The 26,092-nt window shown below is 41.8% G+C and overlaps 2 protein-coding genes across 2 annotated transcripts in view; one reads left to right on the top strand and one right to left on the bottom strand.

Moving 5' to 3' along the window:
- Window positions 1-3,685: 3,685 nt before the first annotated feature.
- On the top strand, window positions 3,686-9,502 carry LOC129338629 (GTPase HRas-like). Its single transcript, XM_054993012.1, has 5 exons — window positions 3,686-3,837; window positions 5,984-6,116; window positions 6,495-6,673; window positions 7,461-7,620; window positions 8,033-9,502. The coding sequence occupies exons 2-5, from the start codon at window positions 6,006-6,008 to the stop codon at window positions 8,141-8,143; spliced, it is 561 nt and encodes a 186-aa protein (XP_054848987.1). The 5' UTR covers window positions 3,686-3,837; window positions 5,984-6,005; the 3' UTR covers window positions 8,144-9,502.
- A 1,699-nt stretch (window positions 9,503-11,201) lies between these two features.
- The window catches only part of KASH5 (KASH domain containing 5), a 30,592-nt gene continuing 15,701 nt past the window's right edge, over window positions 11,202-26,092 (bottom strand). Inside the window, exons 12-16 of the mRNA XM_054994082.1 lie at window positions 25,461-25,568; window positions 20,757-20,792; window positions 15,476-15,525; window positions 13,304-13,411; window positions 11,202-11,446 (exon numbers count right to left, since the gene is read on the bottom strand). Coding sequence (XP_054850057.1) covers window positions 11,245-11,446; window positions 13,304-13,411; window positions 15,476-15,525; window positions 20,757-20,792; window positions 25,461-25,568 — 504 coding nt within the window. The 3' untranslated portion in view covers window positions 11,202-11,244. The remainder of the gene's footprint in view (window positions 11,447-13,303; window positions 13,412-15,475; window positions 15,526-20,756; window positions 20,793-25,460; window positions 25,569-26,092) is intronic.

Here is a 26,092-nt window from a genome sequence, read left to right as displayed (position 1 = left end):
TTCTGATCCCTTTCCTAATAATAAGGATCTAATCCTGTTTCACACAGTGGATTACGAGGTGCCCTCGAAACCCCACAAATAGGAGTCCGGAAGACAAGGCTTCCCCCAGTATTGCCTCCCAGCACTGACATTCAGAGGTTTACTGCCTTTGGATGTGGGGGTTTGCTTTGGCATGTGGATGAACTCTATTAATAGCCACATTAAATATACTTGCGGAGAGGCAAGAAGGGAAAAACCCACGGGAAACTGAAAAAACTCACGGTCCACCGCGTATTTTGTATAACAAAGTGAAAATTTTTAAAGTGCAAGTGCTACTATAACCATTCAATTATTATACAAATACATTCTTATACAACTGCATAAATATCAGAGAATCCAACAGAATAAACTCTACAGATATAATTGGTGCAACATTTGTAATATCTGCCGGGTACAATAAAAGACTCTGACGAAGTGGGCACGAAATCTGACGTTCGCAGCCGGCCCCAGGTTGAGCGTGACGGAGGGCTTTTCCAAGCTGCCTGCACATCCTTGCCTATCCCGTTGGAGGAATTTATACATTGAAGGAGTCCGATGAATTGAAAGAACGCAGAGAATACACTTAAAGGACCTTTTTACCTTCAGAGTCTTTTATTGTACCCGGCAGATATTACAAATGTTGCACCAATTATATCTGTAGAGTTTATTCTGTTGGATTCTCTGATATTTATGCAGTTGTATAAGAATGTATTTGTATAATAATTGAATGGTTATAGTAGCACTTGCACTTTAAAAATTTTCACTTTGTTATACAAAATACGCGGTGGACCGTGAGTCTTTTCAGTTTCCCGTGGGTTTTTCCCTTCTTGCCTCTCTGCTGGTCAGTTACGGGAACGGCCATTGACATTAAATATACTTGGCAGACTCATCCCCACCACATTAATTTTCTAGATGTGGTAGTCTATAGAAAACTAGGTAATAGGCTAGGGGTCAGGTTATTTAGGAAACCTACTGATAAGAATTTGTACCTCCTATATTCTTCCTTTTACACACACACCTTACTTAAAGGACAACATTCCATATGGCCAATTTTTATGTGCCAAAAGGAACTCTTCTTCCCCACAGGACTGTATGATAGAAAGTTCAACATTAGTTAACCAATTTCGGAAGAGAAGATATCCAGCAGGTGTAGTGGAGAGAGTTAGAGTCAGGGCTAATGCTCAGACAAGGTCTGATCTCTTTAAGGTCAGTATTAACCATCTGATAGGATTCATTGGGCACTGAACTATACTCCATTAGCGAGTACTGTGAGTAATATAATAAAAAGGCACTGGCAGCTTTTAGATCAAGTGCCAGGCTGTACATTACTTTCATTTATAGGTTATGAACGTACACACAGTTTACGTAACTTGTTGGTTCATTCTTTCAAGTACAGAGAAAAAAGAGATCAACCTGTTGGACACTATCAGTGTGGCCACTGGTAGAGCGTTCAAATCTTCTACTCTTAATTGTTCTATCCCTCTTCATAGCTTTTCCACCTGTAGTACCACCAATGTTACTTATGTGATAGAATGCACTTATCCTAATTTATATAGGTATCACCACTAGATCAGTGAATGTAAGGGTGCAAGAACATCTTTCTAAAATTAGAACTAAACAACTAGAGGCACCCCTAGTGGGACACTTTCAACAGCACCATAGGTCTGAAAGGAGTTGAGATGTTCAATTTTGGAAGTTTGCAAGAGGGAGGATTGTACTGAGTCTCAGTTTTCCTGTTGCAGCATGAAATGTTCTGGATTTTTGAATTGGGAACCAGAGAACCCCGAGGTCTTAACCAGGCATGGGACCTATCGTGTTTCTTGTAATCCTATGTATGTATTTATTGCAGCCTGTTTAAGTTAGTTTGGTGACTGGTCCCTTTAAGGATGTATGTTGGTAATTATCTGGATACTCATTTAATGGATGTGAACTGATGGGTTATCTGGATACTCATTTAATGGATGTGAACTGATGGGTTTACTATGGGAATTATCTGTTGACACCTGTGAGAGATGATGTCCATGTCAGTTATCTTTTGATTGCTCTGATTGTATGTGAGTAACTTTTTGTATGGGACCTTTATAATCATATTTAATTTTTATTATAAGATGGTACATTTTTTCTATATATTGTATATTGAATTATCAGGTAGACTACAGCCATAGGAACCCCTGAGGAAGCTCTGCGAGACTGGCTACTTGCTAGCAGCCTGTTGGGGCCACCTTGTATTCTCCAGCTTCTTCTCTGGACCTGGGGTGACCTGGAAAAGAAATTATTACAAAGACTATCTTTATGAATTACCTCAAATCCAGGGCACAGCATCTACTAACTGCAGGATGAGAATTTTCTCTTACATGTATTGTATATGATAATTGATTGTGAATTGTATTATCTTGGTTGTCATTTATGATAATGTTATTTATTGATATATTTAACAACTTTTATAAAATTGTTATTTATTTTATTATAGCACCCTGCACTTTTGCACTTTATAAATTTCATTTATATACTTGTTAGTGTTATTTATTGTATACCACAGGGGCATTCCCTTTGTTGTAGCTGTAATCCCCTTTTAAAGCCACCTGTTATAGTGGCCATCTCTATGTCCACTGGTAATGTATTCCATAGCATAGAACTCGTCTTTTTCACTGCCGCAGTAGGTTAACATTTTTATCAAGCTATCTGCCATAGCCATTAACCTCCATATCGCTTTCCTGGAACTTACCACCAGTTCAGGCCCCATCAGAATATATGCAGAATTAGAATTCTTAATGTCTTATGTTGCATAATTCTGCACTTGCTTACACTGGACCTTATTTATTTGCCACCTTGTGCCCTTAGCCTTCTTACCTAGTTTAATCATCTTCTGCTTTGTTTTCCTAAGCAGTAGCCACCATGCAGATAAGGAGCATGTGTGCATATGCACACCATCAAGTCGCAGCCGACTTCTAGCGTCCCCTCATGGGGTTTTCAAGGCAAGAGACATTCAGAGGCGCTTTGCCGCATTCACACCCTAGCCAAGCACAATCAGGCAGACATAGCAGTAAAGTTCTCCAGCCTGTGCAGCTGCCCCCTTAAAAGAATGTTCATATTCAACAATGATCTGATGGCCATCATGTTTGTGTCCACGCCATTAAAAGCGTCACTTGCAGATTTCTACAGACTGGAGAGATATCAGCAGCAGGCGACGTCAGGGATGGGGAGGGGGAGTGCCGGCAACTCACACTAAAGCCCATCGTTTCCCCAGCCAGCTAACTACCTCTTGGAAAGTTCCTAATGAGCATCTGATATATTGCGCCTGAATCTGGAGGCTCCATTTAGCTGTTGCGGTCAACCGCCATTAACAGATCCATCCTCCATCAAATCTGTGTGCCCTGTGTGTGTTTATCTCGCAAAAACCCCACCCGCAAAAAACTCACGGGAAGAATCAGCGGCGCTGGCCCTTTAAGTCCTCCCCCTCCCCTTTGCATCCACCCCACCGCCATTTTTCCTCCCCTCCCGAGCCCCGCCCTAGTCCCTCTACCCTCTAGCAACTTCTCTAGCCTCACCCACGGCCCTCATCTCTATGGCGCCAGGCCACTCTGATTGGATGATGTGGGGCGGTGCCGTGTTCCGATTGGCCGTGCGGAATTGAGAGGCGGGGCACCGAAGGGAGCTGTCAGGCTGTCCGAGGGAGGGGTTTTCCGTTGCCGGCCCTGGGCCCGGGCCTTGCCAGGAGAGTGCGTGCGCTCGCCGCCGCCCCAAGACCCCCTTGCCTCCTCCCATGGGGGGCGCGTGAGACCCCCAGCCTCTCCTGCCCCTCCCGCGGGGATTGGGCGGGTAAGTGCCGAGGGGGTGATTGGAATGAGGAGGGGGCTGCTGGGCAGGGGCTGCCTGGAGGGTCAGTGCGTTGGGAAGCGGCGCTGGGGAGAGTTTGAAGGGGGGGGGGAGAACGGATTTGCATTCAGTTCCGACGGATGGGTGTGCACCGGAGTTGGGGGATTGTATCGGGGTGGGTCATTTGTTTGGGGAAAGAAGTGCATAACAGTAACAACAACGTGAATTTGTATACTGCTCTTCTAGGCAGATTAGTGCCCACCCAGGGGTTGAACAAAGCCAGTGTTGTTGTTATCCCATAAACACTGTGGGGTGGAGTTCTGAAGGACCCAGTGTATGGGGGGATGAGAATATAGAGCGGGTTGGGGTTTAAGGGAAAGGGGTTGCAGCTTATAGGCAAATGTATCCCAGGATGCCACTCATCACCCCCAGCACTGCCTCCCCGCTCGGTAGTTCCTAAGTATCTTCTTTTTATTTTATAGGGTTGCCAACTCCAGATAGGGAAATTCCTGGAGATTTGGGGGTGCAACCTAGGGAGGGCAGGGTCTGGGGAGGGACCCCAGCGGGCTATAATGCCCTAGAGACTACCCTTCAGAGCAGCCATTTTCTCCAGAGGAAGGGATTTCTTTAGTCTATTGTAATTTTGGGAGATGACAATAATAACTGTGCTTATGTACTGACGTTCTGGACAGATTAGTGCCATGAACAGTCAGTTTTGTTATCCCCACAATACAGCTGGGGAGCTGGGGGTGAGAGGAGTATCTTACCCAAGGCTACCTGCAAAGTTCATGGTAGTAATGGGGTTTGAATCAGCATAGTGCTGACTGGCAACCCAACCATTTAACCACTATGCCACAACAGCTGTCTCTAGGCCCTGCCTGGAGATTGACAAGCCTAAATCCTACCCCTTTTTAAACTTCCTTGGCCTTTCACATGTGTCCCCCCCAAAAAAATATTTAATAAACAAGAGGAAAGGTGTATGATGTATAAGCATGTTGTTGGTGCTGGGTTTGGTTTATAATGTGACTAGTAAATGCATCCAGATAGCACTGTTGGGAAAAGTCTGCCTGGATGTACTGGTGGGAGGAGGAGGGGCATGAAGGGTTGCAGACAAGGACAGCAGTGGCCAGATGGTACCTTTCGTTAAGGCTGATTGAGGACTGTAGCCCTTAACCGGAATGAAGGAGAGGGTATCTTTGTAGTAATTGGCCCATCGGAAGGTTTCAGCTGCATTGTAATGCAGGTCTGTACTGCTTCCAACGATCTTGCTAGTCCTGCTGTGGAGGATGCACCACAGTCGTGAAAGAGATTGACATAGATCCCCATGTGGCATGTGTGTCTTTGTCAGGTGTACTGATTCAACAGGCCTTCACTTGCCAAAGATTACCAAGATTGGGGTCTAAAAGCTGGTCAAGTCTAAGTTTCACATTGGCTCTAGCCCGTCAGTTGACTCTAAGTGGTACCTTTGACCTGTCAGTTTCAGGCTTGGTTTTAGTCCATCCAAGGGGGCCACTGCATCCGATATCAGAAACTGGCATCTCTAAAATGCCTCACACTTGAAATCCTGCTGTCTGGGAGTGTTTTGGGTGATATAGAAGAACAAACCAGGGAGTACCAGTCCTTTCTTTGTGAAAAAAAATCTATGATATTGTTCATACATAGTGGCAAACCATGTTTATTCCAGGAACCAAGGCTAGGGGATCTTTAGGCTTGTAAATTCCTTCCTATCTTCTTTCCCTTCATGTACAGCTCTCTCATGAAAAACTTGTGCTTTCATGAAATTCATCATTTGTGGTTAATTCTGAATCCAGACCTGTTGTTGTTTGCTCTCTGTTTTACAAGCCAGGATTTAAACATGGATTAAGCTGGAGTTGTGGTTTGTCATTATGTCCTAACACTGCCTGAGATCTCTGAACCCAGTAGTTTTGATTTAACATCTTTGCCTATTTTAATGTGAAGTCCTGGATTTGAGCAAAGATCTAAGGACCTCCTGCATGGTGGGGAGGGAAGTGGGAGATATCAAACTAGCAATGGGTGTTTAAGAAGATGCAACAATAAAGTGATGTAAGCTCACATGAATTGTTGATGGGGAACACAGGACTCCATTGCAGTGCCTGCTTTATTAGTCCTACTTTCTCTTCCTTTTCAGTTTGACCCAGTACCCAGCGGAGATGACGGAATACAAACTGGTGGTGGTGGGTGCTGGTGGTGTTGGGAAGAGTGCATTGACCATACAGTTGATCCAGAATCACTTTGTGGATGAATATGATCCAACTATAGAGGTACATGATCTTGCCAAGGTTTCTGACAGCTTTCTTATGACTAAATACTTCTTTGATCCTTTTTCTGCCTCCAGCACTTTTGATCAAACTACCTGTTCAGGATTCTCTGTTTTCAATACACTGACCTTTCTCTGTTCTCCAATCATTCTGTCTTCTGTTGCCCAACGAACTCTTGTTCATTCTCTGGGCTCATAAAATGAAGTCCTTTCAGCGTAACCAAGATGTGTGCCCTTCTTCTACGTGCCTACCGCTAAAATGGCCTTGTCTCCACCTCCTCCTTGGCTTTCTCTTGTTGTATTTTCCACCCCATTGAAATCAGACTGTGCTAGTTTCAGTTGTTAAATTGCTTTGCCACATCTTTGTGCTTCTGAACCTCAGGATTCCTACCGGAAGCAGGTGGTAATCGATGGAGAGACATGCCTCTTGGATATCCTGGACACGGCTGGGCAGGAGGAGTACAGTGCCATGCGTGACCAATATATGAGGACAGGAGAAGGCTTCCTTTGTGTCTTTGCAATCAACAACACAAAGTCTTTTGAAGATGTTCACCACTACAGGTAAGAGGACACTGAAGCTTTAGTAGCCCATCACTTTAAGCCATTCTGTTATGGTGGGTAAGGCAGGGAATAAATATTTTAATAAAAGCAAAAAAAAAATTGTTCAGTCTCTCCAGCCAGCAGGGAGAGTGGAAATCAATACCAAATTCAAGTAGTACTAATACATAGATTTATGTTGAATATACAAACTTATGCAGAGGTGATGCTTTTGCTTCATTTATCCTAATTGCCAAGTAATCCTTTCTTTCTTTTTGGGCCAAAATAGATGTGGCACATAGTTGCATGTATCTTCTCTTCCTCATCCCCTATGACTTTCCCTGTAAGGTTACAAGTTTGAGTGGAGAAATGAGGTGTGGGTGTGTACTTAAGCCTTCCATCCCTTTCCAGTTTTCTGCTTGAAATCTATGCCCCCTCAGTTCCTTTTCTTTTCAGTGCTGAAAAGCTGTAAAGGGAAATAATATAATTTTGAATGGGAAAATAGAGAGGGAAGAGTTAAGCACCATTCCTCCTCTTTAGCCACCCAAGACTGGTGTTTTTTTTTTAAGTTGGGAGGAGAGACGTGATGACCCATCCTATTAATTTGGACGTCACTCAGTCTGTACCAGATTTGGGAGAGCATGTGGTGCAAACTAAATTCCTGTATATATTAACAGGGATGCTGTTCAAAGATCTTTGGCTTATAAGTAGAAAACTAGGACTGAAGCTAGGAATTCTTGGTCTAAGCAATTCTAAGTCTAGGTTAATTCTTCATGGCTAGATTGTAACACCTTCTCTTGTGCAATTACAGAGAACAGATCAACCGTGTGAAGGATTCTGATGACGTTCCCATGGTGCTTGTTGGCAATAAGTGTGATCTCCCCTCTCGGACAGTAGATACTAAACAGGCTCAAGAGCTTGCCAGAAGCTATGGAATTCCCTTTGTAGAGACCTCTGCCAAAACCAGACAGGTACTGTATTGTGCAAATGGGAAAAGGTGCTTGACTTGCTGGCTTTGCAGTTAGTCCAGTGTGAGGAGAAGTGCCAGACTCCAGGAACAGCAACCTGCAAATGCTGTTTGTCCTCTTCTCCCCCAATCTAGTTTTGTCCTCCTACATCGTAGCAATGGAGCTGCATGACTTACTACCTGCGTTATCTTAAAGCATTTATACCCTCCATTGGGGAGAAAGGTGGGATATAAATAAACAAATAATTTTTCCCCACCCTAGAGGCAAACCCGCTGATCTACTGAGTGGTTCATAGACGAAAATAGCTGGAATTTTTAAAATTCCCTGGACATAGCCAATATTTGAACAGGATAACTAATTATGTCATCTGTTTGTGTCTTTTCTCCCCTCTTCGTATCATCTGTGTATCTTAAAGGGAGTGGAGGATGCTTTCTACACCCTCGTGCGAGAAATCCGAAAACACAAAGAAAAGATCAGCAATGGGCGCAAGAAGAAATCTTCCAAAAGGAAGTGTGTTATCCTCTGAAGGAGGAGAGACTTTATGGCACTATTGGGAGTGCAGAAAAACCCTTTGGAGTTTGGGTTTTTTCCCTCCCAAGTGGCAAGATAAATTCTGAAGGCCATGCCCCCTCACCCTTTTTGGCTGGAAGGAGAAAGCAGCGGAGCTCTCCAAAACGTCTATTATTTTCTTATTTTTAAAACTGGGACACCTCATCAGATATGTGGAGGATTTGTAACCACATTTTATGTTCCTGTCACTTCTCCCGCCCCCCCCCCTTTAAAGATCATTGTGTTTCCAGTCCTTAGGATTATAGAGGTCACTCCCTAAAAAGTGGCCTGATGTAGCTCAATCCTGCCAATTAGATGGAAGTTATAGCATGAAGGCAACGTCCCAGTCAGAAACTTAGGGGCCTTTCTTATTTTGTAGCGTTTTCCCCTTCTTTGGTTCTCGGCAAGACTGAAGAGCGAGCCAAATAGACTTGGTGCCACGTTTCTTGCTGGCAGAATAAGGGGGTCACTTTGGGTGGAGGTGATCTCATGGAGGTGGCAGTCAGAAATGCCAAGATAGAAAATGTGGAAAGCCAAACCCTCTGTGTAGCTGAATACTGCATCCCATTGTTTTGAAATAGATGGTGCTCAGTTCTTTTTCTTCTGGGTGGCTGAGTTGTGTATTTTGTTGTTTCTCTTTCTAGTTTTGTTTGTTTGGGCCGTTCCGCATAACTTCTGAGCAAAGGCTCCTGTTTGCCTTCGAATGATAGGCTCACCACGTTTTATAAAGAGTGTGTGGTGTGGGGAGTTCAAAGTGAAAAAGAGTGTGGTATTTTGGTTACTAGTAAAAACAGCTATTTCCATCCAGAGGCAATAGCATTTAATAACTTTGTAAAACCAACAGTTCATCTCTGGAAATGGCTGAACATTGACATCAAGAGAAACATCCTAATATAACTAGCTGCTGCTCCCTCCTTTACTAAATGGTTGTCCATGCTTGGAGTAAAATGGTTGACACTCTTTAGAAACAAGTGAGAAATTTGATCCAAAGGTCTTAGTCTCCTCTTGTCCCCAAATGTTTTGCCTACTCCTTAGGTGGGACATAACAATTCCTTAAAGACTAGCAGGGAGAAACCAAGAAAAGTCATAATTAACCTTGAAAATTATCCCGCAAGTGATTAAATAAGGCATCAGTTTCCATCCTAACGTATATTCAACCTTCCCCCTAAAAACACTCAGAATCCTATGTTATCTGATTTGGTCTTTTCCCACAGTCCTAAGGAACTGTACAATTAAACCCATCACTGGGAATAAACCTGTGAATAAGCTAACTGATCTGTGAGGTCTGATGTCTGTGGGATGTCTATTTCCAAACAATAAACAGTGAAGCAATCTCTCTCTTGGTTTACAGCCTCTTATGTAGTTAGCATTTTTTCCTGGAATGGGTTGTCTTGGGAAAGTTTATGAAATCTCTGAAGGTTTTTAAGGAAATGATGGGAAATAGTCCTGAACGGTTCACAGATAAGTAGATCCTTACCTGAATGCATGACCTCTTTCAGTCTGGATAGTCGTTTCTTATCAGACTGAATTTTGTGCAACATAATTCGTTTGTTGTGCATTCTCCACACACATGCATCTCTACTTGATTAAAGATCCCCAGAATGCCCCCAAATTCTTTCTTAAAAATGCTTCTGGATGCTAGTAACATCTTTTATGTAAATAACTCCAGCTCCTTTTTAACGCTTTAAAATATATATGTATATTTTGTTAACATAAGCTGTGCTCCCTTTTAATATTTCCAATGGGCATCTTAGCCTGTGTGTTCAAACGTCACATTGGGGGCTTAGAAATTACCTTCTGCTTATTCTTTGCTGTATTCTTAATGGTCTGATACTTTTAATCTGACGTAGCTGACAAGAGGAAACCAAGCTGTTCTGTATTATAACGGGTCTCTTTAAGATACCCAGGTTCTTGGTTGATTGAGGGAAGGGGTTATGCCTTCTGGAGTCTATTTGCTTTAGTGGTTCATTCTTTGTCAAATTTGTTGGAAGAAATGGGGTTTCCTGTTGTCAAAGGGACTCAACTGGTATGTACAGGCAGCCCCTTGCTCTGGGGTCTGATAAAACTCTGAAAATCCAGATGTGAAATATAAGAATTTCTGCAGCCCAAAGTCAGCAAGTATATGATATGATCATGTGCTGTACAGAAGATGAGATTAGTGTCTGTCCCTTTCTGATGATGCAAATCTAAACATTGGTACCATTGGCCTTCCTCAAGGGGAGGAAAAAAGTGGACACAAGAGAGATGGTTAAGGGAGGGGACAAGTATAGATGTATTCATACTCATTTGGGTTACCCTCTTCTATCTCTCAGAATTTTTGAAGAGTTAGAATAAAATAAAATGGTAGGTAACAATAAATATCTCTTCAAAAGCATGCCTGAATTGGATGTCTTGGGACAGAACTGCATGTTTTGCAATCATGGGTGGTAGGTAGAAATGGTAATAGTTTGGTGGAATTTGTTGAGAATCAAGGGGAAGGAAAGCAGATGACTTAATCCACCCAAATAGTATTTTTCTTCAGCAGAAGAGCAGGAGGAGAGACTTAAGGAGAAGCAGGAGGGCTCCATTCATCACTATTACATGTCAAACACAAATTTTGGGACCGTTGTTGGAAGCATACTTTATAGATCTGCCCATTTGGTTGCTGACAAATAGCTGGTAATGCAAAACTCAGTTGTCAGGTGCTCCTGGAAGGTATTAACTTGTTCAGAAAAAGTTGGTATGTAGGGTTACGTATGTGTGCCTGCAGAGGAGAAACTCAATGAAAAATTTTCTTTTAAAGTCTACTCTGCTTTCCAGTAACATGAGACCTTTTTGTAGTAGACTACAGAGAATTCTCTTAGATATGTTGACCTTCCAAAAGGTACACAAACTCCTGAAACAACTGAAATTGCTTACCATACTTGATGCACGTTTGGAAGTACCATGCCCTTATCAAAGACTGTTCGGTGGCATTGGCTCTAGCTAAGCCCTTGGCTTCAGAGATCTAGTCAGTTTATTTTCATGGATTACTTTTATTTATTTGACATTGGTCTTCCTAGTCAGCTTCTTTTCCTTTACACAAATTGAGGGGCAAAATTAGACTGGTGGTGGTCGCAGGTACTGAAGTTGTAGCTGAGGCCAAGGATTTCCCCTGGGTTCAACCCAAACAAGATGGTGGCCATAGGGTGGCACTAAATAGACTATTGCCAGTAGCAAAACACATGCAAGGAGGAGGCCAGGAAGCACCAGTTTCTGCAAGATGTGCAGTAACACGTACCCTAAAGGGACATCAAGGAACCTGTGTAGAGAGAGAACATAGTGTTATTTTCAGGATTTCTGGAGGATTCCTTATCCAACAAGGCCATGGCAGTTACAGTCTTGGTTGTGGACAACTCTTGGGTGAAAGGGAAATGAGACAAAAACCAAGCAGGTAAGCAATAATTGGAGAAACTCTGGAGTGGCCAATGAAAGGAGCTACAGATTTTAGATAAGTAATGGAGTATCTATAGGATGCAAGTGGGTTTTCTTAGTCTGCATTGGTAGCAACATGGTGTTAGCTGGGAGATCTTACTTAAACTATAGCTTGAGAGTAGAGGATACTTGACCTTTTTAAAGGGAAAAGGTGACATTTCAGTACATTTACACTGTTCAAAACGGCTACACTATCCCTGTATTTACAGTTGGGTAGCTAGACCTCAGTCCTGCTTTCCTAACATAGTGCAAAGAAAGAACTTTTCCACCTTCCAAACACTGAGCAAAGATTTGTTAAAATCAGCAAATTTCAAATGAATAAAAAACCCTGTTGGGCATCCCCACACAGTGCCTATCTCAGTATCATTCATACCCCTGCAACCATTTCAACATTCTCAGAATCCATACAAGCAGATAAAATTGACCTGCTTTATGTAGTAGGCTTGAAAATAAACTGAAAGTATTTACCTACACCTAGGAAACCTTATGTCTAGAAATTTGAGAATCCCTTGGGGTTTTACAGCAAATAATACCCTTAGTGTCTGTGCCACAAAGCAAATGTGGTTTCTAACCCCCTAAATCTAGCCAGTGCTTGCCTGTACCTGCACGTGCCCTAATTTCAAATATGTGAAGCTAGTTATTGTAACTAAGATGTTCTGGCTTTGGGCTGAGCATTTCCACAGACAAGGATTTCTGGCCACCATGTGACTTTTTGACCTTCTTATTACAGCTCCTAAAATACAGCTTCTGGAGAATGGCAGACCCCCAGGAATAGCATTTAATGGGGTGTTTGAGGCTGCAGGAGTAAGGGGAAGGTGGGAAAGTTGGGCGTGAGCCAGATATCCTGTCCACAGGGATGTTCTGTTAGATCTAACCCACAGGCTGTGCTCAAAGTTTCCCCACTGGCCGTAGTTCCTAGTCTAAATTGTGGCAGGCAAACTCAAAGCCAGATATGTTGGAAAATATCTTGAATTGTCTTCAGGCTAGTTTTAATCCATTTCAACTTTACTTTCAACACAAGGAAACATTAATGGAGGACAAGTCTATTAGTGGCTACTAGCAATGGTGACTAAAGAGAACCTCCACATTCAGAGGCAGTAAAACATCTGAACACTAGTGCTATGAGGCAACATCAGGGGAAGGTCTCTGCCTCTATGCCCTGTAGTTGGCCCTCCAGCATAACTGGCTGGCCACTGTGTGAGACAGAATGCTGGACTAGATGTACCACTGGTCTTGATCCAGCAGGGCTCTTCTTACATCAAACTACATTTTAAATATTTTATATTTTTATCTTTCTGCAGGTCACTAGGTAGAAAGGGGGGAAAGCTCCAGAACAGGCTTATCCTTTGGGGTAAGAAAAACACCTGCTGAAATTCCTTCCTCTGTACAACTCTTACAAGTAAAGGAGTTCTTTCATGCGTTAATTGTGTTAATTTTTTTCTTTCTTTTGGTTTTGTGTGTAGATTAGAACTCTAAATAGTTGTGGTACTGGTATAATCCACTTATGTGGCCACTAGTTGACCCCCAGTGGCTCTAGGCTATACAGAGAAGCTGTACTGAATAGCAGTTAGGTACAATCAATGTTCTTGCCAAAATTTTGTCGTGTGTGTGTGTGTGTGTGTGTGTGTGTGTGAGAGAGAGAGAGAGAGAGAGAGAGAGAGAATCAATTGCAGAAGATGCTCACCATTCTATTAGACCAAACCACTTGTCGAGTGATTTCTTCCCACCAGTTGGCATTAGCTCATGATGCACGGGGCCTAAAGCTTGTTCCTCAGGTGCTAGTTCAGGCCTGCTGGAACAGACAGCCAGACATATTGCTCCATTTCAGACATTAAACCACTTCACAATGCTAGCAAGGCAGCTCATATTTACTTCTCCAGCTGGCATTGTCTGTACCAAGTGGGGAGATACACATGAAAAAGTCCCAGGTTGATTCTACACAGATGTGTGAAAATGCACCTCTGCCTCAGTGGTAGAAGCAGCAAGCCGTATGGGAATGACATCCACGCACACTTTCCCCATGCTGCTGGCTGCTGTTAATGCTCCATCATCCTCTTTCCCCCACATCACATACATGCAAAAGTATGCATACAACTGTTTGCACCAGGCCTCCTGCAAACCCAAAGTCCCCCTTTCCTCTTCCTCACTGACCTGTACTGTAAAACTATGGCACAGCTTAGTGGTCCAGAAGGGGCAAGGAAATATAGAGTTTGGCACTATCCCCTTATGCATAGTGCCTGGGGGTAGAGCTTCCGCATGGGTGCTCTGCCAGCAGCCCCGCTGCAGTTTTTCCTTTGAACTGGATCAAAAGAGGTTCTTCTTTCCTCTGGTTTAAAGAAGAAAGGCCCACAAGCTGCTCAGAATAAGCATGACATTCCCATTTAAACTGGGGGCTTGTATTCCACGTGTGGAAAAATTTGCATGTGGAAGCAGCCACAGTGTCCCTTTGCCACCATGGAGTAGCAGGATACCAGAGGGCACTAGAATGATAGGCTACAGGTTGCAAAGCATATTTATTTTTCCCATGAAGTTAATTAGGACCAAACCGTTTTCCTCATGCCTTCCTCTGGCTGGCCACAAGAACTTTTGATCAAATGTACACTGCAACTTTTGCACTCTGAACTCAGTTGCCAGGTACAGAGGAGCCGGATTCAGATAAGGACCACAGTGCATGAGGAGAGGTTTAATCTTCCCCCCAGGGTGCTTTTCTGACCCAAAATGGCTCTGGACAGCTGCTGTTTGCCCCACTGGGGAAGCCTATATGTAGCCATCAGTACGTGTAAGTTTCCCCAAGGGGGCAAACAGCAGCTCTCATTTGGAGTTAGAGGAATGGCAGGAGGGAATGGCTTAAACACTCTCCCCACAGAGTCCTGCTCTGATGTCCTCATGGTGAATCTCGAGTGGGGTGGGAATGATGTAACATACAGTTAGGGCCTCAGTATATTTTAACTTGGTAGCCCTCAAAACTGCAAGAAATTATTCCAAGGAAATATGCTGTGTGTGTGTGAGATGAAATGCAGTGTGACTAAAAAGCCTTTTTAAGGTAAAAGTTAAAGGTAATTGTAGAAAAGGCTGTGGAGAGAGTCACAGAGAGAATTAAGAGAAAGGAGTGATTTAATTAAAAGGGATTGATCTCCTGAGGTAAAAGTTTACAGTAAAAAGTAAGGGGGAGTTGCAGTAAATATTTATTCATATTCAATTTTTTACTGCTTCTCTTCCATTAAGATCTCAAAGCAGTTCACAACAATCACAACTGTTAAAAATCAATACTAAAATATAATATATTCAATAAAATCACAATAAAACATCAGCCTAATGCAAATTAAAAACCATTCTAGTCCCAGCCCCCAGAGCATTTAAAAGAAACAGAAGGGGTCTGCCAAAAAGATTTGATGCTCCTGAGGTAAAATCAGAAAGAGTAAAGTGTAAAGAAAACACAGCCAGACACAGAAAAAAAGGCAGGTGCTGAAGCCATAGGAAGCAGAGAGAATCAGGCACTGTGGAAATTTTCAGTTTCATATTAATTACTAAACTGAGTTACTTGAAATGGATAAATAAGTTTTTCTAGGTGCAACAGATTGTGCTTCTGTACTGCTGTGGAAAGAGCTATTACAGGAAACCAAGTGGTATAGGATTCTTCTAAAAGGGGCCATTTCTGCTTTTTTGCATGAAGTAAACTTTAATGCTGTGGGTCAGTAGTGTCTATTCTGAGTGTCATTGGCTCTTCAGAGATTGAATTTTTATTTGCAAAGCATGTCCTCTATCATAAAGACTAGACCTCTCAAAGTCTACCACCTGAGGAGCCTCACTCTGCCAGCCCTACGTATGGATGGATCTGGCCAACATGGACACTTACTGTTCTCCTGGGCTGCCTGTTGTGGTTTCTGGAAGAGTAGTGCATACAGCCTTTGGGAGGAAATTGATTGACATGATGACAATGATTTTAATACAAGTTACACAAATCTATTACTTCTCCTGACATGAATTTTCTACCCTGATCCGCAAATGGAACAACTTAAAATACATTTAGAAAGAGCTTCACTTCATATTCCACTTGTTCCAGCTACTCATCATAAATTTTACTTCTCAGTTTCATCTTTGGGTCTTTCATCAGCTTTCCTGCTCCAAACAACTCTGCTTGGGCCCCAAAATTGAAATGGTGACTGCAGTGTTTCCTGTTTCTTGTAGAGAGAGATTTTTTCACCTTAATCTTTGCAAACTTTTCATTAATGGTAATACTTCTTTTTGGACTGTTGCACTTCAAGTAAGGGAAACATCACATTTCAGTGTTCCTCCCAAAGGAAAGAAACACACACTGCATGTAGGAAAAAAAGCATGTAGTAGAAAATGCTATGCTGAACCCTTCTCCTTTGCATGCTACTTTTGTATGGCCAGGGAATTTTTTTCAACATTCAGACGGGACACTTCCCTGCCTAAAGTGGACTAGTTCAGGTGAAGTTCTATTATTTTTATTTTTCTGGATGTATAACCCCACCACCTGCCACCCCTTTGAAAGGGGTTCCAATTGTCTCATCCCAGAGAGGCTCATCAATAAGAGTGCCCACCCAGGATAAGCATCAGCTGTGCACTACCCTACTAAAGGGTATGAGCAGGTCCCTTCTGTTAGAAATTGGGGAGCTGACTGCAAGGACTCAAGGCAGAGACCACGCCTGAATTGTTGCCCTTTTCTATTGGTGTACCATTCAGAAAATCAGGGTTGGGAGTTTTCTTTTCACTAAACTCCAGTACAATCAAAATTATAAGAAGGGGTCAGGTCATTATTACGGTAAGCAAGCTCCATTTGCGGTAAATACTGCATGGCTCATAATTGTGATAGCTACATAAATGGTACTAGGCACCCAAAAGGATTTTTTCCCCTATCAGTGTGGCCTCTTCTCCCCTCCCCCCTCTGAAAACCAATTACTTCTATGCAAGGCACAAACCACCTTACCTACGTTTGTGCAGATGGAAAAACAGCTTTTACCCAGGAAAGGGGTAATTAACAAACACAATAGTACAGATTTCACCATTCCATTTAGCCTAATGGAAAACTCCTTCACAATGAGGAGGGGGAATGGTAGGTTGTACAGAACAGACATATAAGATCAGGACATTCTTTGGTTTTATTTTCATATACCTTTCTAGTTTACCTTATAAAGGATTATGTCCTAAGAACATTACATTAGAAAAGCAACCATTTGAAAGTAAGCTTATTTCACATTTGTTCAACCTTTGTGTTGCAGTTCAGCAAACAACACTATAGAATGTATGATCTGGCATTTGGACATGTTTTTAAGAGCACCACAAGAAAAGGGGCCATGTCTACTAGTTGGGGTAAGCCGCCTATCTCAGCTTGACAAGTGGTTGTGAGAAGGAAGAAACCAATTTATACTGCGCTGGACTACTTTGGAAGAACATAGGATTACAATCAATAATGTTTTGAAATAGGTACTTGATAACAAATTATGATCCTTCATGTGCCAACAACATTTTTAAAAGTATGTTACGGTTTTCATGCGCACAAAAGTGTTTGTTTTGAAGGAATGGGAATTGTATTTTTGTGTTCCTGCTGCAAAAGACAAGGGGAGCAAAATAAGTTTACTTTCAAATGGTTGCTTTTCTAATATAATGTTCTTAGTTGGTCTCTTCTGCAAGGTAAAAACAGGAAAAAATACACTAGAAAATGTCTTCAACACTAACCCTTTTTGTGTTGAAAAACAAGAGGAGCCAGTTTTGAAGTTTACATTGCAAACAAGTGTTATTTGAAAAACAAGTAATTTTATTTGGGGGGGGAGCTGTTTAATTTTTAAAACACAGCTATAAATCTCAAAGGAATAAACATTTTTCTGACATGAAATCTATTATCAATTCCTTGAAATCATCCTTTCTTGCAGGACAATAACCAGAGTAGAGTCCAAGTCATGTGAAATTGCAGAATAATAACCAAAAGGAACTGTAGGGATTTAACCAGCTGAAAGTTGTCTGGTTTGTTGCAGCTTACATCAAAGCACAATAACTCTACTTGGAAGCGTGCAGTAAGTATTTTGATTTTTCTTCTTCTTTAGACCTTTAGTGGCCTTACCCTTCATCCCCACAATTGGTGCTTTTTCATACAGCAAGAACACTACTTTTTACTGCTCCCCTTGTCGTTTTGTGACTTTATTTTTTAATCAGTTTAGCAGCTATGTTTTTCCTCTCCTTCTGCTCCCCCGCCCCCAGCCCCACAGCAAAGTTGCCTATATTCTATGAGAGAAAATTTAAAAAGTGATTGGTGTTAGATTTCTGCTAGGTGGGTTCTCTTTGGGTTTTTTTGGGAAATCACATGGAAACACCCTTATGTTAAAAAAAAAAAACCCATGATATTATCCTTGCTGTGGACAGGCTTATAGTGCATCAGAAGCATTACAAAGCACTGTGACTATTCCGTTAGTGTTTCATATAGCATTTTACAAGAACTGCACCTAACCTTTAAAGTAGATCCATGTGAGGAGTGGACAGGGCCGGGGGTGGGGGAGGGAGTCAAGAAGCAGCCTAAAATGCATGAATGTGAGTACCTTCATAGAATAGATTAGGCTGTAAGTAGGGCAAGAGTAGAAGGATTGTGACTCCTGGCTGTGAATAAGCTGGGTGGAAAATACGCATTATAATGTACAAAAGGGAGCAAAATGTTATTGTCTATACTGAAAATGTAGGAATGTGTGTAGGTGTAGAATGATGGAACTGAAAAATATGAAGGAGTAAAACTTCAGAACAGTTCTGTGACCAGCCATCTGATGAATTGGATATTGTGGATGATGACTAGGGGGTCAATCATGTGCTACCAAGCCTTATTTGTAAAGAATTTGTGTACGGGTGCATGTGCAGTTGAGTTCTTCCTTTATTGTGCAAGTGTGCAGCAGCAGCTCTGTTAGCGTGGTGTATGGACATAGGGTCACATGGACACAGGGAAAAGAAATGTCACATTGGAGGTGGCCAAAGCATGGAAAAGAGCAGGTGGTATGAGAATAGCCCACACAGTAAGCAATACCAAAATTAAAATCCCACAGATGTCCTAATAAGTTAATAAGGTATACATAAGTTGACTGAAGTCAAACTGTTTTGCATGTTGCAGGGGAAGAGGATCCTTTTTCCTCAGTGTAAATAATCAGTGTAAATGGATGTCTGTGCTGTGTCAGCCAAAGGAACGGAGCTGACGTACAATGGTGCTGAGGTCTAGAGGCAAGCAAATTACCTTATTAGTATGAAAGAGAAAAGGAGCAAGTGATATTCATGATGTCAAGGAACTCTGATGTTGGAAGCAGAAAGGGGAAGGGCCCATTAAATTTCAAATAATGTTCATCCACTACGCAGTCTATTGCGAAAGAGTCACCATCAGAGTTGAAGAGAGGCATGATTAACACCAGGGAATCTTGATAAAAAGGATACTAACAAGAAGACATTAGTCACTCAGCTCCTCAGAAAGCAGCAAACATTTGAATACTGATATTGGTCTGGAGGTTATAATTCACATCACCAAAATCAGATTCATCTGCTTTTTCTAAGTACAAAGCAACATCAGAGAGTGACTCAAATTATTTATTTACGGGTAATGGATCAAGCACCATTGCGGTTGGTGCTGCTGTGTGCACCTGCACTGCAGTTTCGAAGCCTTCATAAATGCCCATTGCTTTGGAACCAAGTTCCACTGAGCTGTTGGGTAAACATGAAGTGATTTGGCTGCAAGATTCTCTTATTTCTTTTAAAGTAAAAACAAAAGTTCAACCTGTGGTTTTCAAGATTTTGGCAAAACATTTGAAAACACATTAGTTTGTCTTCAAAAATTAAATGTGTTTAATCAAACCTTCTAGAAGGGCAGGGCTTTTTTTTTCCTAGTGATATTTAGAGATACTGAGTATCAGCACCTTTTGGGGGAATCTTCCAAGTCCTGAGAAGGGAATTGGTGGAAATCACAAAACAGTGCAACCATATGAATGAATCCAGCACCTTTTTAAAAACAACAAAAAGCATTAGAAGGGCGAAGGGATTCTGAGCCATTATGGTTGCTCCTCTTTTAGCAAAACAATTTTTAGATTCTGGAAAATGAGAATAATTTAAGGATAGTTTCTCAAGTATGAAACTGAGAGATGAGGGGCAGGACAATTAAGATTGATTACGCAACTCCTTCCCAAACAAGGCTAAAGGCAGTAACAACAACCAACAACAACTACTACTACCAACAACATTCGATTTATATACCGCCCTTCAGGACAACTTAATGCCCACTCAGAGTGGTTTACAAAGTATGTCATTATTATTCCCACAACAAAACACCCTATGAGGTGGGTGGGGCTGAGAGAGCTCCAGAGAGCTGTGACTAGTCCAAGGTCACCCAGCTGGCTTCAAGTTGAGGAGTGGGGAATCAAACCCAGCTCTCCAGAGTCCTGCACTCTTAACCACTACACCAAACTGGCTTAGAATAATAATGCTGGTATTATTCTAAGTAGGACCTATTATGTTCTTGTGTATGCCTATATTTTCTGTTACAAAAACTCAGCCACGTGTTCTCTTTAAACTAGATTTTCTCCTATCAAATAAGAAAGCTGGCAATCCAGATTAGCTTTGAATCATGTATATTACTTGTGTCTTGTTTTAATAACACAACAGTGGGATATAAATCCTCCCCCCCACAAAGCCTACCTAAAAAAGGAAACCCGAGGAAGTAAAAGTCGGTACAATGGTAGAGACACCTCAGTGAGTCTCAATATAGTAAAAATCCTGAGAATCCTGTTGCCCATTGCTTGTTGGAGCAGGGAAGGAAAGTACAGAACCACTAAACTGGTAAAAAATGTATAAGTCATAAAATGATGGATGGGAGTTGTAAAGCGTGTTCATCACTGATGATTTCATAGGTGCTATCCAATCAGTAACATTTGCAAATGCATTTGGCATTTTCAACTTTTTGCCATTTTTCCCCCAACAACAAAATGTGCTGTTTGAGTGTAAGGAAAACGAGAGAGCCCTATACCAGAAGTATTTCCTTGAAAAGAAGGTGTCTGTGCAATAAACAAGTGGAAAACACTACAGCTATAGTACCAGAAATGAAGATTTAGATGCAGCGCCTGCCTTCTGCTTTGTGGAAATACACATTGCGGGTTTACCTGGGGATGCTCAAGTGCAGAGTTTTGTGTGCGGTCCTCAGTTCATGTGCAGGCTGTTCTTGCTCGGTGATTGCTGCTTTCACAGGAGCTCTCTTTGTGTGATTACATTTGCAAGTGTGCCTGGAGGGCAGAGCACCAAATTAGCTCTGTTTTTGCTGCGAAAACAAGTACTGTAGGCTCCTTTGACTTGCAAATTTGCATTTCTTTAAGGTGTAAGAAACCATCAATATCTGCATTTCAATGAATGGATGTGGGAGGCGGGGTGGGGGGGAAACTGGGATACTTTTAGCAGTTGAGGAACTGATAACACATGAATGTATTCACGCAGAGCAACTGAACTGTGCGAGTGAGTGCATGGAAAGGTGGAGGGAAGACACGTGAAATGAGGTTCACTTGAGTGTCCCTAGGTACTTAGCAACAAGTATTTCCACCCTAAGTGAGGAGTCTTTCACCAACAGAAGACACTGGAAAGTCTTCCTCTGAGGGTAAGAAAGCTGCTGGAATAGTTTGGTTAGGTGGCTGGACTACAAATCAGCACTCTGCTGGTTCAAAACCCACTACTGCCATGAGTTCAGTAGGTGGCTGAGAGTAGTAGCTCCTCCTCTCAGCCTCAGCTCCCCAGCTGTAATGTGGGGATAAAGATAATACTGACTTTGTTCATCGCTCTGAGTGGGGCACTAATCTGGTTAGAAGAGTGGTATATAAGCATAGTTACTATTACTGTTACTCCATAAATCTGGAGAGGCTACTGAGTTAACTTTTGTTCTCTATATTATAAACAGTTACTTGGCTACTGTCTACCTCTTCTCCATATTCAGAAAGTGTTGGAGTCTCCATTTTGTCTGAGCAGTTCAATAACTTGCTGTTTTTTTGAGTCACTCCCAGCCTGCTGCTCTCACTACTCTGTTCACTTGTTAAATTGACCTGTTCTTGTTCTTTTGTGCTGGGTTGGAAGAAAACAAATGATTATGATGATTAAAACTGAAACACATACAAAAAATCATTTCCAGTAATCAACATGAAAAATCATGAAATCTCCCAGAATCTAAAGACATGCATTTCAGATGTCAAATGTTTTGCAAAAGCTAACTGGATCTAAATTATACAAGTGGGATCCAGTGATCTTTTCTGCTGATAAAAAAGAGAGGAAAGGTTCTATCCCCCTTTGACCATCCAAAAAAGCTACACTGGGGATCATGGGACCAGCATAGGCAAAACTCATGTACGACAGTGGCTGTAATAAGGAGAAGAATTGGGTGAGGTTGAGCTGGTTGGATCCAAACCAATATTTATTTTTAATGTATTTTTTTGTTATTACTGAAGATTACTTTTACGGACATTTAATTGTTTTTTCACAAAGGATTATCTGATTTTATTCTTGTCTATTGCCCCATACAACTGCTTCTTCAACATGTGATTTTTTAAAATACTGATAATAGGGGTTTTCTGCACAGTTTTTTCCATAGGTTCTGGCCCCATACTGCTGTGATTAATCCCAATTTCAACATGCATTTTTTGCCTTCAGTTTTCACTTTAGGTTTTTTGGCTTTCCCCTTGTTTCTTTCCCCTGGTATTTTTGAGGCCACTTTTAACCTGATCTTTAACCAAATTTTGAGTCAATTTTTTCCTCATGTCTTATGTTTGTTTCAGTTTTGTTTGTTCCGTCCACTCACCACCAACCCACTTTCTGATGATTGGACATTTGTCATTTTCAAAACACTCTTCGCCTCTGCTTTCCTTCCCCCCCCCCTCCTTTGTGGTGCTTTCAATTTATTTTAAAATCATTTTCATAGCACTAAATCAACCTACCATTGTAACAATACATACATACAGCAGACTCTGAATTACCAGGTTACATTTTTTTAAAAAATGTCTCTAGCCCCTTCCATTGCAGAGATATGCCCTTTTCCTTGTATCTCCATAAGGGAAGGGGCATCAGAGACTTACTTTTAAAAAAATTAAATCAGAGAATCTGCTGCATGTATTGTTACAATGGTAGGTTGATACACTACTATGAAATTGAGATTCTTTAAAAAATTACAAAAGGCTTGGTAGTGGGGGTGGGCACTTCTGGTGCCAGAAAACACAATGCAGTTTGAAAAGTACATAGCTGCTGCTGCTGCTCTGAGCTCTGTCCTATCAGAGGTTGGTTAGCCCCGCCGGTGCCAGCCTCTGTCTCTTGGCTCTGGGTCAGCCCAGGTAGGGGTCTCTGGTTGGGATGGGGGGAGGGCTTAGTTATGGGTGGTGGAGCTGCTCCCCTTTAAGGCTTCCCCATACAAAGACTGGTAGCATGTTCATTTTCTACCTTGTTGTTAAAAATCAGCCCTTAGATTGATATAGTAATATAAGCATACACAAAAAATAAAAAAGGGTAGTGGTGCTGCGATGATGCCACCAATGATCGACAGCTTCCTTGCTTGAAAATTCTGACTATTTAAGGTATGTGAGGAAGAAAATAAACCATCTCCACAACTGTAAAAATGCAAAAGGAGGGCAGATGTGCAGAAGAACCATACCCAAACCAATTTCAGTGCTTGGGGATCAACTGCTAAGAAAATCAAGTTGAGTGTTCAGGGAAGCCCAATAGTTACTGACAAACATCCCACCCTTTGGTATCCACATATATTGCTATCATATGCGACTGTACTTCTTTTATGGTTGTTTTCCTCATTTTAAGGATATATCTGTTAGTTGAGGGGTGTCCCTTTGCTTCAGACTGTTTCCACAAATCTTGAAACATTTTTTAAATGTTTGATCTGGAAAAATTACAAGTAACCAACACATTACGTTGGGAAAAGTTACGGGTATATATAATAGAGAGCAGCAGCAAATTAAAAGTGTGAGACTGGGCGGGGGAATGATCTGTATAGCATGTACCCATCTCATCTGTTTTGACATGATTTAGGGTTAGAGCCTCTGCAGCACTAGCAGAAGGCAATGGTGGCTCCTTCTGCCTTCCCATTCCACAGTTGCTACCTGCAACCACCAAAAAAGCAATGCTGGGGGATGGGAGAGCTGCATGGCCTAAAAAGGGCAGGTACAGTGATGAGGAAGAACTGGCTGAAATTGGCCCTCTTGTATCAAAGGAACTTTTATAGCATGCAGAAGGAGGCCTACCAACCAGTGTTTGCAATATAGCGAGACACTGTAAAAATGTAAATACAAAGCAGTGAAGGAAGAATATTGTTATTTATTTATATAAGGCAGCACAGGACAGTGCAATTAGAAGGAACAGCAATTCTTTTAGTGGCCATTAGTTCCTGTCTACTGACTTAACCAGAAGAGCAAAGAAACTTGGTCTTTGGGGAAAAAAACTTTTGTAACTAAGGCTCTCACCATATGAGCCCCGGAGGACTCTCCGCTCTGGCGGAAAACATCTTTTAAGTGTCCCTGGCCCTAGGGAGGCCCGCCTGGCGTCGACCAGGGCCAGGGCCTTTTCAGTCCTGGCCCCGACCTGGTGGAATGCTCTGTCTTGCGAGACAAGGGCCCGGCAAGATTTGCTTGCATTTCGCCGGGCCTGTAAGACAGAGCTATTCCGCCAGGCATATGGCTAACGCCGGGCAGTGCCCGCCCCCCCCCTGTGAAGGGGGGGTTAAACCATCACCCCTATGCAAACACAGAGGCATGTATGAACCACTGGGCAGCATGAATTGCTATATTTAATGTTTTTAAATGTTTTTAAATGTATTATTTAATGTTTTTAAATGTTTTTAAACATGTTTGTATTTGTTATCCGCCCTGAGCCTGCGAAAGCAGGGAGGGCGGAATATAAATATAATAAATTAATTAAATTAAATTAAAAGAAATGTATAGGGTTTATTGTCATGAGTCAATTTGTTTGTGGAAAACCTAGCTGATAGGAAATTGGTTTGAGGCAATGTTTTATTAACAGTATTTCCATTGAGAATAAAACTGAAGTGAGGCTGTGCACAAAATCAAGTGAAGTTGACAGGTACCACAATTTCTCAGTAAAAAAAAATTGTCCATACCTTTCCACCAGCTCCCATGTACAATGCTGCTGCTGGCTGCGTTCCTGATTCTTCAGTGTGGACTGAACATCTGTCACAAGGCACAAATGAAATGAGCTATGTGTCCTTCGCAGTGACATTTTGGTGCTCTTTGCCTTTGAACTGCTCGATACCTAAGGTGGAGAGAGAAAGTGTAAGTGTAGATCTACTAGGACAATGAGTTCTGTACTGAGCTCTTGATATTCATGTAAGTCTTGACAAAGACAATGAATACTGAAGTTCAAAATAAGGGAAAAAATGAAGGATGAACTCTGTTTTCTAGTAAAAAGAATGAATACAGCATCAATCCCAGTAGCACAAAGCTAAGCTAGAGCTGGAGATCAGCAGTTGTACTTTGAAACATAAAGGGAAGCCGGGTAGTCTACAAACTCTATGTATTAGGGAGAGGGAACAGTCAGATCAGGTTCTTCAACTTCTTCTCATTGTTACAAATCAAGAGTGGAGGCTTAAAAGTTCTACTTGGACCTGGCACAATGAACACTTTTGTCAGCATAATGGTATCTTGAATTCAAAACTAAATTGGGAGCAGATACTTTTTTAAAGTTAAAAAACAGGCCAGGAGTTTCTACTATGGATATTCCACATGTGTTGTTTGATCCTCAGTAATCATGCCCTCCTCAGAACAAAAGGGGGAAAAAACTTGTCTCTCTGTTCTGCTTGTAATTGCCATGCTCACCAGATCTCCTGTCAAAGCTCCGAATTCCTCTGGAGCAGCTGCAGGTGCCACAAAGAATGGCAACGTCCCACACAAAGGGCTAGGCAGACCATCTTCTTCATCAAACTCCTGCTGAACACAGCAAGGACTTACCAATTTGTAACACAATAAATACTGCATGTGATTTAAGTGTCTTCCCTCAAAGTAGTGCTTCTGTTGCAGAGATGTCATTATTTCCTAGCACCAAAACTGCATTGGTTCTTCACTGAGTAAATGCTGCTCTTCTTCCAGCTGGCAAATCTATGGTATTGCAAGTGCTGAGTGTGGAATATACTGGACAGTGTGACATCACTAGCAATAAGTGATAACTCCCTTCCCATATGCCAATTTATGAACTTATATTTTATAATTAAAAGTAACAGTTCTGTGTCATTGTCCTGGGATGATTATTCAGTATTCACGTTAAAAAATTCAAAGTAACTATAGTTATCCCCAATCTCCATGTACTGTTTTGCCAGTTCTGAAATTCATACTGATTTCTTTTAAGCTTCCTTGCTAATCAGGGCTTTTTTAAAATTAATACTCCTCTTGTTCCCACAATGAGGACCCAAAGCTCATCTAAGCTGATTTCTAGGGAAAAGCTGAAAACAGCA

The sequence above is a fragment of the Eublepharis macularius genome, chromosome 12 (genome assembly GCF_028583425.1).
Source record: "Eublepharis macularius isolate TG4126 chromosome 12, MPM_Emac_v1.0, whole genome shotgun sequence".
NCBI classification, from domain to species: domain Eukaryota; kingdom Metazoa; phylum Chordata; class Lepidosauria; order Squamata; family Eublepharidae; genus Eublepharis; species Eublepharis macularius.
The sequence above is the reverse complement of the archived record's forward strand: the minus strand, read 5'-3'. Positions and strand labels throughout refer to the sequence as shown.

Coding starts and splice junctions, on each gene's coding strand:
- LOC129338629 (XM_054993012.1), top strand. CDS start 6,006: ATGACGGAATACAAACTGGTGGTGGTGGGTGCTGGTGGTGTTGGGAAG. Junction 6,117..6,494: donor AATATGATCCAACTATAGAG/GTACATGATCTT, acceptor TCTGAACCTCAG/GATTCCTACCGGAAGCAGGT. Junction 7,621..8,032: donor CCTCTGCCAAAACCAGACAG/GTACTGTATTGT, acceptor TGTATCTTAAAG/GGAGTGGAGGATGCTTTCTA.